The 14,527-nt window shown below is 64.1% G+C and overlaps 1 protein-coding gene across 1 annotated transcript; it reads left to right on the top strand.

Moving 5' to 3' along the window:
* The first annotated feature begins 1,768 nt into the window (after window positions 1-1,768).
* Window positions 1,769-12,692, top strand: KLF16 (Kruppel like factor 16). The gene is made up of 2 exons (XM_043912749.1): window positions 1,769-2,370; window positions 10,413-12,692. The coding sequence occupies exons 1-2, from the start codon at window positions 1,914-1,916 to the stop codon at window positions 10,712-10,714; spliced, it is 759 nt and encodes a 252-aa protein (XP_043768684.1). The 5' UTR covers window positions 1,769-1,913; the 3' UTR covers window positions 10,715-12,692.
* The last annotated feature ends 1,835 nt before the right edge of the window (window positions 12,693-14,527 follow it).

Below are 14,527 nucleotides of genomic sequence, written 5' to 3'. Positions count from 1 at the left end.
TGGGGCCCATGGAGCAGCCTGCAGAGCACTTCCTGCCTTACCTGGACCTGGGAGAGACTGGGCTCAGGGCCCGGGAACCACCTGTGGGCTGGGGTGCTGAGGCCCTGGAGGGCTGTGGAGATGGAGTGGGTGAATGCCTGCCCAGGTGGTCCACCCTGTTTGAATTTCATAGGCATGGGAGGCAAAGGCCAGCAGGAATGCTGACCCCCATTGCCCAGTGGGTGCTCACCTGGACAGTGGTTGTCCTGAGTGGTCTTCTCTGCTAAAGGGGCTGAGTGTCACTGCAGCCTGAAGTCAAAGCTCCAGCATGCCTCTCTCTCTCTCCCAGAGAGGAAGGCGCCACCAAGGATGGTCAGGCCTAAACCAGAGGGACCCGAGGGACAGCGACAGGCCTGGGGACAAGGGTCTGAGCCAGGCTATATAAGCCACAGGGCGAGGGAGAGGGGTTGCTGCAGATGGAGAGGATGTGAGAATACTGCCCTAGGATGGGGGTCGGGCCAGAGTTCCCGGCTGCTGTCCACACCCAGACCTGGGTGGGTCACTGAGAAGACGAACCCGTGGCGGAAGGCCCCCTGGAGGTCGCTTCGGCCACTGCATCGTCCCGTGGCCAGCCTAGGAAGGGGCGGAGGCGTGGCTGCAATGGAGGGGACCACCCCCATCGCCCCACTTCCGCCGCCCGCTGCTTCAGACCTGCGGGTTAGGCGGACCCCGGGCGTCTGCTTTCCCGCGTTACCGACGAAGTTAAACAATTTGGCCTGGACGTCCTTGGGGGTGAGGCCCCACTTTCCCTGTTATCGCCCCAAAGATCCCAGGCCAGCGCCGGGGAGCGAAGTTCCCGACTCCCGTATTCTGACAAGGCTGGGCCACTCTTTCTCCCCAAAGCACCCCGAACCCTGCCCGCCCTTTGTGACCCCGGTCCTCCTAACTCTCAAATGGGGCGCAAAAAGAGAAACGAACGCAAGCTCGCTCGACACAGCCAGGAGAGGAGTTCCTCCCTCCCCAGTCTAGCTGCGGGTCTACGAGAAAGGCGATGGGGTCCCCCATAAGAAAGGGCGAGGAAACGCAAGGGCACGCGGTCCAGCAGGGCCACAAGCTGGGGAAGAAGAGAGGGGGAAGGGTCGCGCACGTGGCCGGGGGGCGGGGCTGGTCGCTTCCGCACCCCCACCGGGCCACGTGGGGAGCGGACCCCTCCCCCATCCCGACCTGGGGCGCGCCCTGGACCGGGTGGAAGCGTCCGGGGAAGGGGCGGGAACCCGCCGGCCGCGCGCCCTAGCGCGCGGTGGGCGAGCCCGCGAGGAGGCGGGGCGCGCGCCGAGCAGGGAAGGGCTCGCCCTAGGGGGCGGGTCCACCCAAGGAAGGAGGGGCGTGCCGGGATGGGGCGGGATTCGCTCCGGAGGCGGGACCCTACCAGGGACGGGGCGGAGCTTCCTGGCGTGAGGAGGGGGGTCCTCTGGGGGCGGACCGGAGGGAGCCACTGAGGGAAAGGCGCGCCAGAGTGGGCTGGCTCCTCAGCCTGCTGCCCAGCGTGGGGAAGGCGCGCTCGGGGAGGGAGGGGGGCGTACTGCGGAGCCAGAGTGGGCGCGACAGGGGGCGGTTCCTACGGCCCGGGCTCCGCCCCCGGAGGCCTCGCACAGAGGGCAGGGTGGTGGAGGGCGAGCCGGGCGGGGGGCGTGGCAGCGCGCCCCGAGGGGGCGTCCTCCGGGCGGGGCGGGCCGCGGCCGCCCCCGCGGGCTCCGGTGCGTCAGGGCGCGTCAGGCGGGGCGGGGCGGGCAGAGCGCGGGCGGCGGCGGCGGCGGCGCGCGCCGGCCTCCTCCTCCTCCTCCCGCACTTGAGCAGCCGCCACCGGCCGGACGGGCGCCGCTCCTGCCGCCTCCGCTCCGCCCGCTCGGCCGCGCCGCCCGCCCCTGCTTGGCATGTCGGCAGCCGTGGCGTGCGTGGATTACTTCGCCGCCGACGTGCTCATGGCCATCTCCTCGGGTGCCGTGGTGCACCGCGGGCGGCCGGGCCCCGAGGGCGCGGGCCCAGCCACCGGCCTGGATGTGCGCGCGCCGCGCCGCGAGGCCGCCCCGCCCGGACCCCCTGGGCCGCTGCCGCCGGCCCCCGCTGTCCTAGGCCCAGGCCCCGGCGCTGCCGCCGCCGCACCCCACCTGCTGGCCGCCAGCATCCTGGCTGACCTGCGCGGTGGGCCCAGCGCCGCTGCGGGGGGCGCCTCGCCCGCCTCCTCTTCTTCGGCCGCCTCGTCCCCGTCCTCCGGCCGCGCCCCCGGCGCCGCGCCCGCCGCCGCCAAGAGCCACCGCTGTCCCTTCCCGGGCTGCGCTAAGGCGTACTACAAGTCCTCCCACCTCAAGTCGCACCTGCGGACGCACACAGGTGAGCCCGATCGCGAGCTGGACCCGCGCGGGGGCGGTCTCCCGCGCCCCCTCCCCCGCCGGGACCCCGAAACTGCGTGGCGCGTCGGGGGCGGGGAGGGGGGCGCGCCCGGGCAGCCGCCGCGCCGGCCGGGAGGGCGGGGCCTCGGTGGGTGGGGCGCGCGCGGGGGGCGTGGCGGCCACGCGGTCGGGCGGCGAGCGGATGGCGGGCGCGGAGGCAGCCGCAGGAGCTCTCCGGTTGCCAGTTGCTGCGGGGTCCGCGGGCGGGATCGGGGTTCCCGGGTAGTCCCCTTCGCCCTCGGCCTGGTTTCTCTTTTGTTTTCCGTTGGTTTCGTATCGGGGCGGTGGGCAGCGTGGTCGAAGCGCTCAGTTCTGAGGTTCCTGTTCCCTCCCCTGCCTTGGTTTCCTTATCTGTAGAAAGGCAGCAGGCACCGTGGCGCTGCCTCCGAGGTGGCCGCGAGGATTCATCCCGGAGAGCGGCTGAGCGCCTGGTGCTTGGCGAGGTTGGGGGATGCCCGGCACGTTTTCTTTCTGTCCTTTGCTGTGTTTTGATAAGGCGGAAGGTGAGGCTGGGAGTGCGGGTTAGGGCTTGAGCCTCAGGAGGAGGGGGATCCCTGAGGGCGTCCCGTTTTCCCCGTTTCCCATCCCTCCCACCTGCTCCGGGAGCCGAGGAGGCTTGGTGGCGGGGTGGGGGAGGGCCCGGCGATGCTGTCACGTCTCACAGCTCAGCCCGGCGGCAGGGGGCTCTGGCCACCCTTTCACTCGGGCACCCCCCTCGTTTTTCCTCTTGCGGTTCCTCCCATTTCTCCCTATGAAGTCCCACCTTCAACCCTGAGAATTTTTTCTTGGACTGGAGGCCAGGGGATGGTGGTCACCAGCCTGAGCTTGAGCATTGGAGGTGATCCTTCGGTTGGGAAGGGCAGGGAAGCTGGGTGGGCGTGGGCTTGGACTCGGTCGTTCAGCCACTTTCTACCACTAGACCTCCCCTTCTGGGTGGGTTTTTGGTCTGTATAAAGGGCCCTCTGACCGCCTTCTCCTGAGGGTCCTTACGTGGGTCACGTCAGGCCACAGGGCACATGGACATGGCTCGGTGGACATGCTCCCGTTGTAGGGACACGTGGAGGGCCGAGGCGGGGCTGGCCCTGGAATTGTGGCAGAGACACGGATGGTGTGACCCCTGAAAGCGGCTCAGACCCCCTGGTGCCTTGGTTTTTTTCCCCCGACTCTGTCCTGCTCTCTAGGTCAGGTGAAGAGTGAGGGGGCAGGCCACTTCCCACTGTGGCTCCCCAGGGACACTTTCCCAGGGTTTGCTGGGGTTTTAAGGACCTCCGTGAGTCCCTAGGCAGTGTTGACTGCCCCCTACGCCCGTGGAGGAGAAAGGACTCCTTGTCCAGTGCCTGTGTGTATGTCAGTGTTGCCATTTCTGGCTTTAAAGAGAAACTGAGACCCAGGAGACCTAGTCGGGGTGTTCCAGTGATGGGTGGGGGAGGGCAAGGAGCCATTCCTCTATTCCATGCTCCCTTGATAATAACTGTGCTCGGCACTGGGGGGCACCCGGGTGCTGAGAGTCAAAGTCCTGCACCCAGGCTCCCTTGGTTCCAGTTTTGGATGCTTTGGGGTACCTTCATGCTTAATGATGGCTAATGCGGCATCTTTCTGGCACTCAGGCCCACCAGACTCTACCTTACCAAATGCCCCTGTATCAAGGCCTTTTGGCTTTTCCAGCCCCCAGGGGTGGGGAAGTCTTGCCTGTCTTAGATCTGTATGATAGAGTGGTGTTGCCCACTGCCAGGGGCAAACCTGGGGACAGATCTGATGAACAGCCTTAATTAGATGCTGGTTGTCTGCTGCAGGAGCCAGTGTGCCCCAAGGGTCTTTGGGAGGGGTTCCTGTCCCACCCATCACTGCCGGACAGTAGCTCTTCTGTCTGTAGACAGAACTCCCTTCCTGGCCTGGCCCCATTTTACAGATGAGCAAGCAGACCCAGCAGGAGCCGTCATCGTCTCTGCTCCATTTGGCACAGAGGGTTGGGGTGGGGAGATGTGGAGGGCTGATGGGGTCTTCCTCGGGGCCACACAGCTGCAGGGGAGCAGCTGGGAGCAAGGATGGCTGGCCTCCAGTCCCCTGGGTCTGGCCTGCAGTCCCTGGCCTACAATGAGCTCCCCTGCTTCCCGCGTGGGGCAGGGAAAGACTTGGAAGCTGCAGGAGATGTTGACGCGGTTGCCATGGATACCGAGATGGAGAGGGAGGGAGGTGGGGCGGGGGCGGAGGCGAGCTGGCAGTCTACTCCTTGCTCTCCCCACCTCCCTCATCTACTGTTTTCCAGCCCCAGAGCCCCCAATGCCCAGCACCTCCTGGGGCGCTCAGGGCCGCTCCCCACAAGGAGCTCAGATCTGGAGTGGGGGGGACTGTTAGTCTTTGGCACTGCTCACTCCTAGACCAGGTCATTCTCTGTCTGGCATCCTGGCCACTGTAGGGTGTTGAGCAGCCTCCCTGGCCCCCACCTTGGGCACCCTCAGTTGTGACAATAACAGATGTTCTCAGACAGCACACACTGTCCCCTGGGGCTTGCAGGATCTCTCCTGTTGAGACCCCTGTCTGGTTATGCCTGAGAAAGAGTAGCTGAGAGTTGATTGTGTGTGAGAGGGACACCGTGGGGATGACCTGATCCCTGTCCCCCGGGACCCCTGGAATGTTGTGGGGGGCAGTGGCAGCAGTGGTAATGGAGGAGAAGCCTTCCTGGAGGAAGCAGCTTCTCGGGTGGATGCTGTGGGTTGACTGCAGCCTGGAAGGGCGTGTCTCAGGAGAAGGGCAGCACCATGGCTGCAGGGGGTGGGGGCAGGGACCCTGGGGGTGGACTGGGAGGCTAGAGGCTCTGGTGGAAGGTGGGGAGGGGGCCGAGCAGGTGAGCGGTCTGGTTAATCCCTAGGGCAGGGTGGGGGTGGGCGGGGAAGCAGGCCGGCTTTGCAGAGGAAAATCCGTTTATGAGGATGGGATTAGGGTCCAGGAGAGGGGTTGAGGAGCGGGGCTGTGGTGTGGGAGGCAAAGAGAAGCCCCATGACACTGGGGACAAGAGGTGGCCAGGGGAACCCCTGTGTGCTGACCGAGGAGGGTAGGGGGTGCAGGTGGGGGTATTTTTTGCTGAACAGGCCCCCAGGAGGGGAGACTGAGGCAGCAGCGGGCATGGGGGCTATGTATGGAGGCAGACCCCACCTCTACCCTTTGCAGAGCCATGAGTGCCCCTAGGGGCAGGTGGGGCTCAGGAGACTACTGGTTTATCTGGGGGGCCAGAGTGTGGCAGTGCCGAGGTGGGGTGGGGGGTGCAAGTGCCCAGGACTGCCTCCCCATCTAGCCCCCTCCTCTTGGCAGTAATGCAGTGAGCAGCTGGGACTGGCCCTGCAGTGCCTGTACCCCCAGCTGGGGGCTGGGGAAGGATGCCCCAACATTTTTTGGGGGTGGAGAGGGTGCCCCAACATTGTGGGGGTGATAACCACCCCCCACCCAGGCTCCCTGATAAAGGTGGCCCAGATGGCCCGGGAGTGGGCACATGATACCAGCCTGAGGAGCCGGCCTCTCGGAGAGGGAGGGAGCCACCCTCGCCCAGTCCTATTTCCAGAACAGCAGGGCTCCGGAACACATATGCTCTGGGGGCCTGAGGGGGCCGTGACCCCTCAGCCCTAGGCACTGAGAGGGCCACCAGCCCCCACGCTGAAGATGCCAGTTTGGGTGGGGCTGTGGTAAAGCCAGGGCTGCCTGGGTTCCCAGGGAGGGAGGCAGGGTGTGAGGCAGCAGGGGGCCCGCCTTTTAACTAAACAGGGCTGGGGGGTGGGTGGAGTGGCTCCTACCTGGGGGTTGGGGGGTAAACCAGATGATGCACCAGGACATTTGGCTGCTGGTTAGCTGCTGCTGGAGCCAGCCACTCCAGCATCATTCTGTCTACTCGGGCCCTGTAGACTCTGCACATGTGTATCACGCACCCTCGGGGGCCAGGCTTGCGCCCTCAGCTTTAGGGTTGGCTGGGGGGCAGAGATCACATCCAGGAGAGACTGAGCTCCAGCACAGGAAAGCTGAGAACGGGGAGAGTGGAGGGGGTATGCCAGGAGAGTGTGCTCTGAAGGGTAGAGAAGAGATGGGATGGAGGAAGGAGTAGAGGTTCCAGGCAGCAGGAATCAGGGGTGTGAGGAGCAGCCAGGCTGCGGTGAAGACTTCAGCTTGGACCCTGAGCCCAAGAGCACAGCACTGAGCAGTCGGCTCCGGCACCAGCGAGGGGCCTCACCATTCCAAGCCAGAGCTAGGGCCTGGAGACAGGGAGGTTTGGAGATACTTTGTTTGAAGGGGGCTCTGATGGGATCTGCTGCCAGGTACCACCTGGGAAGGTGAGAACCTGGGAGATCTCTGCCTAATAAGCTTTTGGTGCAACTGGCAGAGCAATTGAAATGGAAAACCTATAGGAGGAGTGGGGACTGGGAGGGAGGGAGGTGGGAAGTCTTGGGTTTGGGGGAAGGGAGCTAACATGTGGGGGGTATTTAAGATCACAGAGTAGATCCTCATGCCTGCTGGTCCTTGGAAAAGCCTTCAGGATGGCCAGCGCACATGGCTCTTCAGACTTCACCATCAATTTTCCATTCTTTTGGCTGCATCTCTGTACTACTCTTTGGGTTCTTTGTGGCCTATTCAGCCCCATCTCCTTTGGAAAGCTTCCCCGCTTCCGGCCCCCCATCCTGCCACCTATTGCAGCCCCAGCCTTCTCCAGCTGTCCTGGGATGCTGCCTTACCTGAGCCCCGCCCCCCGTGCAGTCCGCCTGGCAGGTGGGCATTTATGCAAGGGTTGGCTGTGGGCTGCACCTTCCCCTCCTTAGAGATGACCTCCGGAGGTCACGGAGGTTAGCTGTCGGACCCTTGGCCCCTAGCCCGGGGAGGTGGATTACTGGCTTCCCAGCCCCACCCCACGCCCTCTTCAAAGGCGGAGCAGGCTGAGCCAGGCCTGGCGCACGGTCGCCCGGACCTCCTGGCCTTCATTTTCTGGCTGTCCTGAGTTCACCCCAAAGCCCAGCCCAAGTCAGAGGGTCAAGTCCACCGCAGCCCCGCCTACCGCATCCTTCTCCAGCGCCCAGGTAGACTCTGGAGACAGGCGGCAGGCCAGGTGCAGGCAGGCTCTGAGCCTCCGAATATTACAACACGCCCACCCCCACCTCCCTTTCCACCCCCGCCAGTGGACTGAGAGGGTGGCAGGACATGGCATCCTGCAGGCATTCGTCTAACGTTGTGGGGGCGGGAAGCCTGCGCTCCGGGACGGCCACCCACGTGTGCACGTGCGCCGCACTCCCGGGCAACCCGGCGTGGGGCGGGGCTGGCAGGCGTCCAGCCGGCTGGGCGACCCCCGGCCCCGGCGGAAGCGGGACCACGTGAGCGGGGCCGGCTGGGCCTGCGGCTGTTCTTGCCGCCGCCGAGCTACGTGCGGCAGCTGTGTTCCCGGCAGCTGCGTGCGTTCAGCCCCTACGGGCCCCGGCACCGCTCTCGCAACCTGCCGGTGGTGGCGGAGGAGAGCTGCCGGGCGGAGGGAGGGAGGCGGGACCAGCCCCGTTGCCCTAAATGGGGAAGTGAGCCAACCCGGGCGGGAGGGCCCTCCCCCACCCCCACCGGCACCACCTGCCCCCCCCAGCCCCTCCGCTCCTCCCCGCCTGCGCCCTGCAAGATGGCGACGGGGACGCATGCCCCGCGGAGGGGCGTCCCTCCCCCCTCCCGCCACTGGGAAGCCAGCAGCCCCGCCCCCATCGCCAGACTCCCCCTCCCCCAGACTTCGGCCCTCGGGACCTGTCGGTTCCAGGTGGGGTGGGGTGGGGGGTCCTTTCCCCGCACTGCTTTGAGCCCCGTGATTCTGTTGAGGAGGTCCCCTCCCCGACCCCTCCCCCAGCTGCTGCGGACTTTGCCTTCTGGATTGTTCCAGGGGAGGCGAGTGCTGGTGGGAGACAGCCTCGGTGATTTGGGGCCACCTGTGGTCTTGGGGACAGTTGCTCTCCCCCCAGCAGCACGATTGTGGCCCGCAACTCCCCTCCCCCAGGGAGGTGGCACCAGCACTTCTGGGTTCGCAGCCCCCTGGGGCCTGCCCTCCCCCAGCTGCAAGCAAAACCGACAGGTATCCCACAAGAAATTTTCTGGGGGGTTTTCTACTGGAACCCTTTTGTGCCGTGCTGGGGGTGTCCCGAGTCTGGCCAGGAGGAAGGATGGGGGAGGGGAGGTTTTACTGGGCCTCCTGGGCCGCGGATGATAGTAGGAGCCTCTCTGAATGAAGTCTACTGGTGCCCCTCTGCGGTTCCTCCCTCCTAGCCTTTCTCCCTAGGCAGGCCTTGCTTCCAGAGCGGAGATGTCACTGGGTCACTCTGAGATTCCAGCCCTCCCCCACTCCCCCACGGCTGCAGCTCTGTCCCATGGCCCCTGCCGCTGGCTCCTGGTCATCTCTGTATTCCCCCATAAGGGCGCTTCTCTAATCCCTGGCAGAGGACACCCTTCAAGTCTGTCTCCCTCGCCACCTCCCCCCAGCGGTGTGCGTGTTCTCTGAGGCAGGGTCAGCCTGGGTCACCAAAGTCCCCTGGGCCCGGTGTGGCCCTCCCAGTGTGTAACCTACCCTTACCCCACTGTGGCTCCCCGTCTCTTGTCCCCCGCTGGCGTTCCCCCTTCCTCTTCTGGGTTCCATTCTATGCCGCGAGGAGAGACCCTGCCCACATGCCCGCATCTATTCCCCCCAACACACCCCGCAAAACCCCTGCGCATTGGGCACACAACGTCTAGGGGGTTCCAGGGTCCCAGGTATCCCGCGCTGGGTCCCGGAGGGTGCAAACTCTGGGGAGCTCACCGCCCCTAGGACGGGCGTGGCGGGGGTCCCCCCGAGTCGGCTGGGGACACGCTGACGATACACGGTTGAGGAGAGGGGATCGGGCGGCACTGTCGTAGGGCGGAGACCCCTATGGGATGGGCGGGTAGGGACAGGCGGGCGGGGATGGCGGCGGCCGCCGGGGCAGGATGGGCGAGGCCGGCCTGGCGGTGGGAGGGGTCTGCGGAGGAAGTTGCCGGTGGCGGCCCGCCCCTCCCCTAGCCTTCTGCTCTGCGGGGGCGGGACAAGTCCTGGGCTGCCTCGGGCTCCGCCCCTTCCCGCGCCAGGACCCAGGGGCAGTCCCCGCTGCGCCTTCTGACCCTTCCCACCCTGCTAGCGCGGCCGGGGTTTGGGGGTGTCCCTTCACATGTTCCTCTGCTCATAGAGGGCCACAAGGGTCAGTGGTGGCCTCAGGCACGGGAAACCGCCCAGATGATGCCCGGCACCTGCGCCCCTGGTGGTCATTTCCCAGAGGAAGGGTCTTAGCTGGGATCGCCAGCACCTGGGAGCCCTCGGAATGCCCCACAGGAAAGGTAGAAGGGAGTTTCGCGGAGGCGGGGACAGCAGAACTGTTGCCTTAAGATCGGAGCGGGCACGTGTGTGGCAAGTACGTTGGGAGACACATGTCACCGAGGTGACGCCGTCTTGGGGGTAGAGGTAGGCGGACAGGCCTGGGAGAACCGAGTCTCTGTAGGTTTTCCTTTCAACTCGTGGCAGCTGCTCCCAGTCTGTAATTACCATTGTGCTCAGTCGGTTCAGTCGTGTCGACTCTTTGCGACCCCATGGACTGTAGCCCACTAGGCTCCTCTGTCCATGGGATTCTTCAGGCAAGTATACTGGAGTGGGTTGCCATGTCCTCCAGGGGAATCTTCCCGACCCAGGGATCGAACTGTCTTCTGCATTGGCAGGCGGATTCTTTAACTGGCGCCACCTGGGAAAGCTAGTAATTACCATTAGTCGTAGGAAATAGACGAGGGGATATTCACAGGGTTCGGGAAATGAGCTGGGGTCACTTTATACATTTACACGTTTTAAATTCACACCCAGAATTCAGCCTCTCGAACGAGTTTTGCGGGGGAGGGAGGGTGAGACAAATGACCAGCACCCTTTGAGATCTGATGGGATGGCGCTCTCTCCCCACATACACTGACCACTGTCTGTCCTCCATGCAGGTGAGCGCCCCTTCGCTTGCGACTGGCCGGGATGCGACAAGAAGTTCGCACGCTCTGACGAGCTGGCCCGCCACCACCGGACGCACACCGGCGAGAAGCGCTTCCCCTGCCCGCTCTGCTCCAAGCGCTTCACCCGCAGCGACCACCTGACCAAGCACGCGCGCCGCCACCCCGGCTTCCGCCCGGAACTGCTCCGGCGCCAGGGCGCCCGCAGCACCTCGCCCAGCGACTCGCTGCCCTGCAGCCTGGCGGGCAGCCCTGCGCCCAGCCCAGTGCCCAGCCCGGCCCCAGCCGGCCTGTAGAGCCCTGTTCCAGCCGCCCTGAGTGCACCCCCGCTGGGCCTGGGCATGGAGCACCAGCAACCCACCTGCTGTCCCGGGCCCTGGTGGGGCTCGGACTGACTGCCAGACCGGCCCCTTCCAGTGTCCCCCTGAGGGCCCCCCCGAGTTGCCCCTGCCCCCTTGAGAAAATCAGCAGGGGGCCTGAGACTGGAGCGGGGTCATCTGGGCCTTGGAGGTCGCTCTCCAGAGGAGCGTGGCCCCGTGTCTGTATATAGCCATGATGTTAACTCTCTTCCCAGCTGTTGAACAGGGACCCTAGGTGGGGGGCCAGAAGGGGTCCCTTCTCCCTGCCACCGCCCTGCTTTGGGTGGCATGTGGGCCTTGGGGGGAGGTGCCCCAGGAAAGGCACCCCCTAACCAGCGTTCAGACCTGGCCCCCAGGCCCCTCTCTCCAGGTTGGGATGAAGTGTGCAGAGCCATAGGTGAACTAGGGGTTACCGTGTGGGCTGCCTCTTGTCCCCCCATACCCTGCCCCGGGAGCCCTTCACCCCATCGAAAGCCATTGGAGACGTTCAGGGAAACAGGGTGCGGCCTGGCCGCCCCCATTCGGGTACTCAATCTCAGGTGTCCACAGGCTCTGGCCCACTGCCCAAGGGAGGGGCCCCTCAGCTCCCCAGCCTCCAGGGTGGGGTGGGGGAAGTGGTAGGGTCTCTACAAAGGGTCCTGATTTTGCTTCTGAGACTTGGGGTAGGGAGGGAGAGAAATGGGGGTTCTTCCAAAGAGCAATTAGACTCATTTGGGGGGCGGGGGGAGTGGTATCACGGGATACGAGTAAATGCAGGCTTATTTATTGTCCTCTGTCTGCTGGAGTGGGGGCTGCACTGCCTCTCGCTGGGTGGGTGTGCGAGTGTGTGAGTGAGAGATTGGGAGAAGCTGGTGCCATCACCGGCTTCCCTCCTGCAGGGGAAGAGTCCCCAACACTGGCCTTGAGCAGCATCATGTGACAATCAGTCCCTCCTGTTTGGACCAGAACAGCCTTTGGGCCAAATGGACCCCTTCCCAGCACTGTGGCTGGGGGCGAAGAGGCCCTGGGCCCTGGCTCCATCCTGCCCCCCTGGCAGTGGTGACCAGGTGGCCCCTGGACCCGCGGTTGAGGTCCCACCCACGGGGGCGGGAAGTGTAGCTCGATTTTTTTTGGACCGGGTAGAATATTTTTTCAGGCTCCAATCCCTTCCTTGATCTGGGCCCCTGTGGGTGGTCTGTTGTCCTCAGGGGTTGTGGGTGTGGGGGGAGGATCTGCGTGGTCTAAACTTAGGGTAGGGGAGGGATAAATGCCACATCCCCTCCTGGGGTCCTCCCACTGTGGCTGAGGTAGGATTTCATTTTGGACAGAGACTGAAGACCCCAGCCTTGGAATGGGAAGGGACCCAGGCTCCCTGTCCCTTACCGTGAAAAGGCCTATTCCATAGCCTTTGGCTGCAGATCTGTGGCATTCTCCCAACCTGTTCCAGAAACTTCCTGTCTCCCAGTAGGGGGCTGGGGCGTTTGGATGGCACTAGTGTGGACCCAAACCGGCCCTGGCAGGATCCAGGGGCAGTGCCTAGGGTCCCGGGGAGGGAGGCTGTGCCATGGTGAGATGCCTTAGCCCAGGGTGGGGGGGAGGGGTGGGGCGGGCCTAACCTTGTTTCCCTTTGTGTCCGTCTGGATGCCCCCTCCCCGTATTGTCCCGGCGCTGGCCGGTGCTTTTCCACAGGAGGTGGACTGTGGTCTGAGGACCCAGGGAGCTGAGAACTTGCCCTTCCGCCCCTCCCCAGTGTCCGGGGGCCTGAAGGGACCGGTGGTCACTGGGACCTGGTTCCAGCCATTTAACTGTGGCCTCTAGAGGTGGGTGGAGGGGGAGGGCCCTAAGGGAAGGGACTTTGCTTTCGGGTGACTCCCTGCCCCCTATCCTGCCTGGCCTCATCCTGGTATTTAATTAAACAAGTCTTTTTTAAACCCGATTCCGGAGCCTGTGTGGTTTTTCCCTTCGCCGGTCCAAGGCGGTGGACCTCTGTCCCTCTTTCCAGTGAGGGTCCTCAGCCTCGTCTTGCGGGAACTGAGCCAGTGGGCTGGTGAATCCGCGGACTTGCTGGCGGTCTTGGCAACGCCCCTAAGGCCGGAGGAGGGGGCTGCCCTCTTCAGCTCGCGCTGCAGACCAGCGGCACCCACACCCACACCTCGGGCATCTGAGCCCCCGGCCCGCCTTCCCGCTCCGTTACCCGGCAACTGAGGCGCGGTGACAAGGCGTCCGGGGACGTCTGCTGCCCGTCCCTTTCCGGCGCCGCGGGCGCGGGGAGCCCGCACTTCTCTACACTGCTCTACAGGGCTCCTCCCGAGGGTACCCCGCACCCCCGCCCGGCTCCTGTGTCCAGTCGTCGGGCCGCTCCTGTATTGTATGCCTGCTGTATGCCGGCTCCCAAATGGAAGGGAGGAGAAGTTGCCTTGGGAAATTGGTGAGAGTTCTGATCCCCTTCTTAGGAAAGGTGCACCCCAGATTCCAGCCATCTCTAGAGCCCGGAAGGACAGTGGGGCTGCGGTGACACGCAGCGCAGACACTCCCCCAGGGTTTTGCTACTTCCCGCCCTCGAGAAGGCGGCAGCCCCGCCACCTGGTGGTCGCCCCCCGGCATTGCAACACCGGCTCCGTTAATTCTTCTCCCCAGGGTCCTGCCCTTGGGACCGCCAAGGTCGCTCCAATCTAGACACGTGGCCCTCGTGTTACCCTCTGGAACCCCCTTCCCTCTTGCTCTCTTTCTTACTGGAATATGGCCCGAAAGCCCGCAGATATCCCTCCTCCCTCCCCGGATCTCTGTCCCACTCCAGCTCTGGCAGGTTTCTCTGCTCCTTTGCGTCAGGGTTCCTGGAATGCTAGGTCCGCAAGCTCAGAACCCCCTTAAATCTCTCTTGCACGCACTCCCCGTGTCCCGGAATAACCAGGAGGATTTCTGCCTCCTAGACGCTCCATTGGCAGGTGATCTCGGGGACCCTTAGCCCCCCTCCCCAGGTTCAGGTGCCCCTGTGCAAAGACAACCCCTGGTTCACGCCAGCCTCACCCTCAACTTCGGGCCCAGCGTGTTCTTACCCCTCCCCTACTGCATATTCATCTTTCCAAGCATAATCTTGGGGGTCGTCCTTGACTCCCCGCTTTGGCTCACCATCCACATCTAGTACCTCCGGAAATCTCCCTGGAGCTCTACCTTCAAAACGTATCCAGAGTCCACTCACTTCTCCCCTCTCTTTTGCCACCACCTGTGGCTCACCTGAACCAGTCCAGCTTCCCTGATTGGTGCACCCACCGCCGCCCATAATAGCCACCAGGGGGCGCCCGTGAGCACCTGAGTCAGGTTTCCTTTGCCCACAGCCCTCAGGGCTACCACCTCCCTTGGGTAAAGTCCAAGTCTTCCCCAAGGCTCACAAGGCCCTGTAAGACCTGCCCGGTCCCCTTCCTGCTCTCCCCTCCTCCCTCGCTCATTCTGCTCCAACACCGGCTTCCTCGCCGCGGTTGCTCCGATAAGCTTGATGCAGTCCTGCCCCTGGGCCTTTGCCCGTACTGTGCCCTCTGCCTGGAATGCCTTTCCACCAGATGTCTGCTCAGCGTTGTTTCCTTCTTCAGAACTGCTCAAATCCCACCTTTCCCATAGGACTACATGGACCACTCCCTTTTCCCAGCCCCCTACTCTGTTTAATCGTAAAGGAAATCAGTCCTGAATATTCATTGGAAGGACTGATGTTGAAGCTGAAACTCCAATACTTTGGCCACCTGATTCGAAGAACTGACTCATTGGAAAAGACCCTGA

The sequence above is a fragment of the Cervus elaphus genome, chromosome 9, assembly GCF_910594005.1.
Source record: "Cervus elaphus chromosome 9, mCerEla1.1, whole genome shotgun sequence".
Lineage (NCBI taxonomy): Eukaryota > Metazoa > Chordata > Mammalia > Artiodactyla > Cervidae > Cervus > Cervus elaphus.
This window is presented reverse-complemented; position numbering and strand designations above follow the sequence as displayed.

Bases quoted from the DNA above. Each gene is read 5' to 3' on its own strand.
- KLF16 (XM_043912749.1), top strand. From the start codon at position 1,914: ATGTCGGCAGCCGTGGCGTGCGTGGATTACTTCGCCGCCGACGTGCTC. The intron at 2,371-10,412 runs GTGAGCCCGATC...TCCTCCATGCAG, and splicing joins GCACCTGCGGACGCACACAG to GTGAGCGCCCCTTCGCTTGC.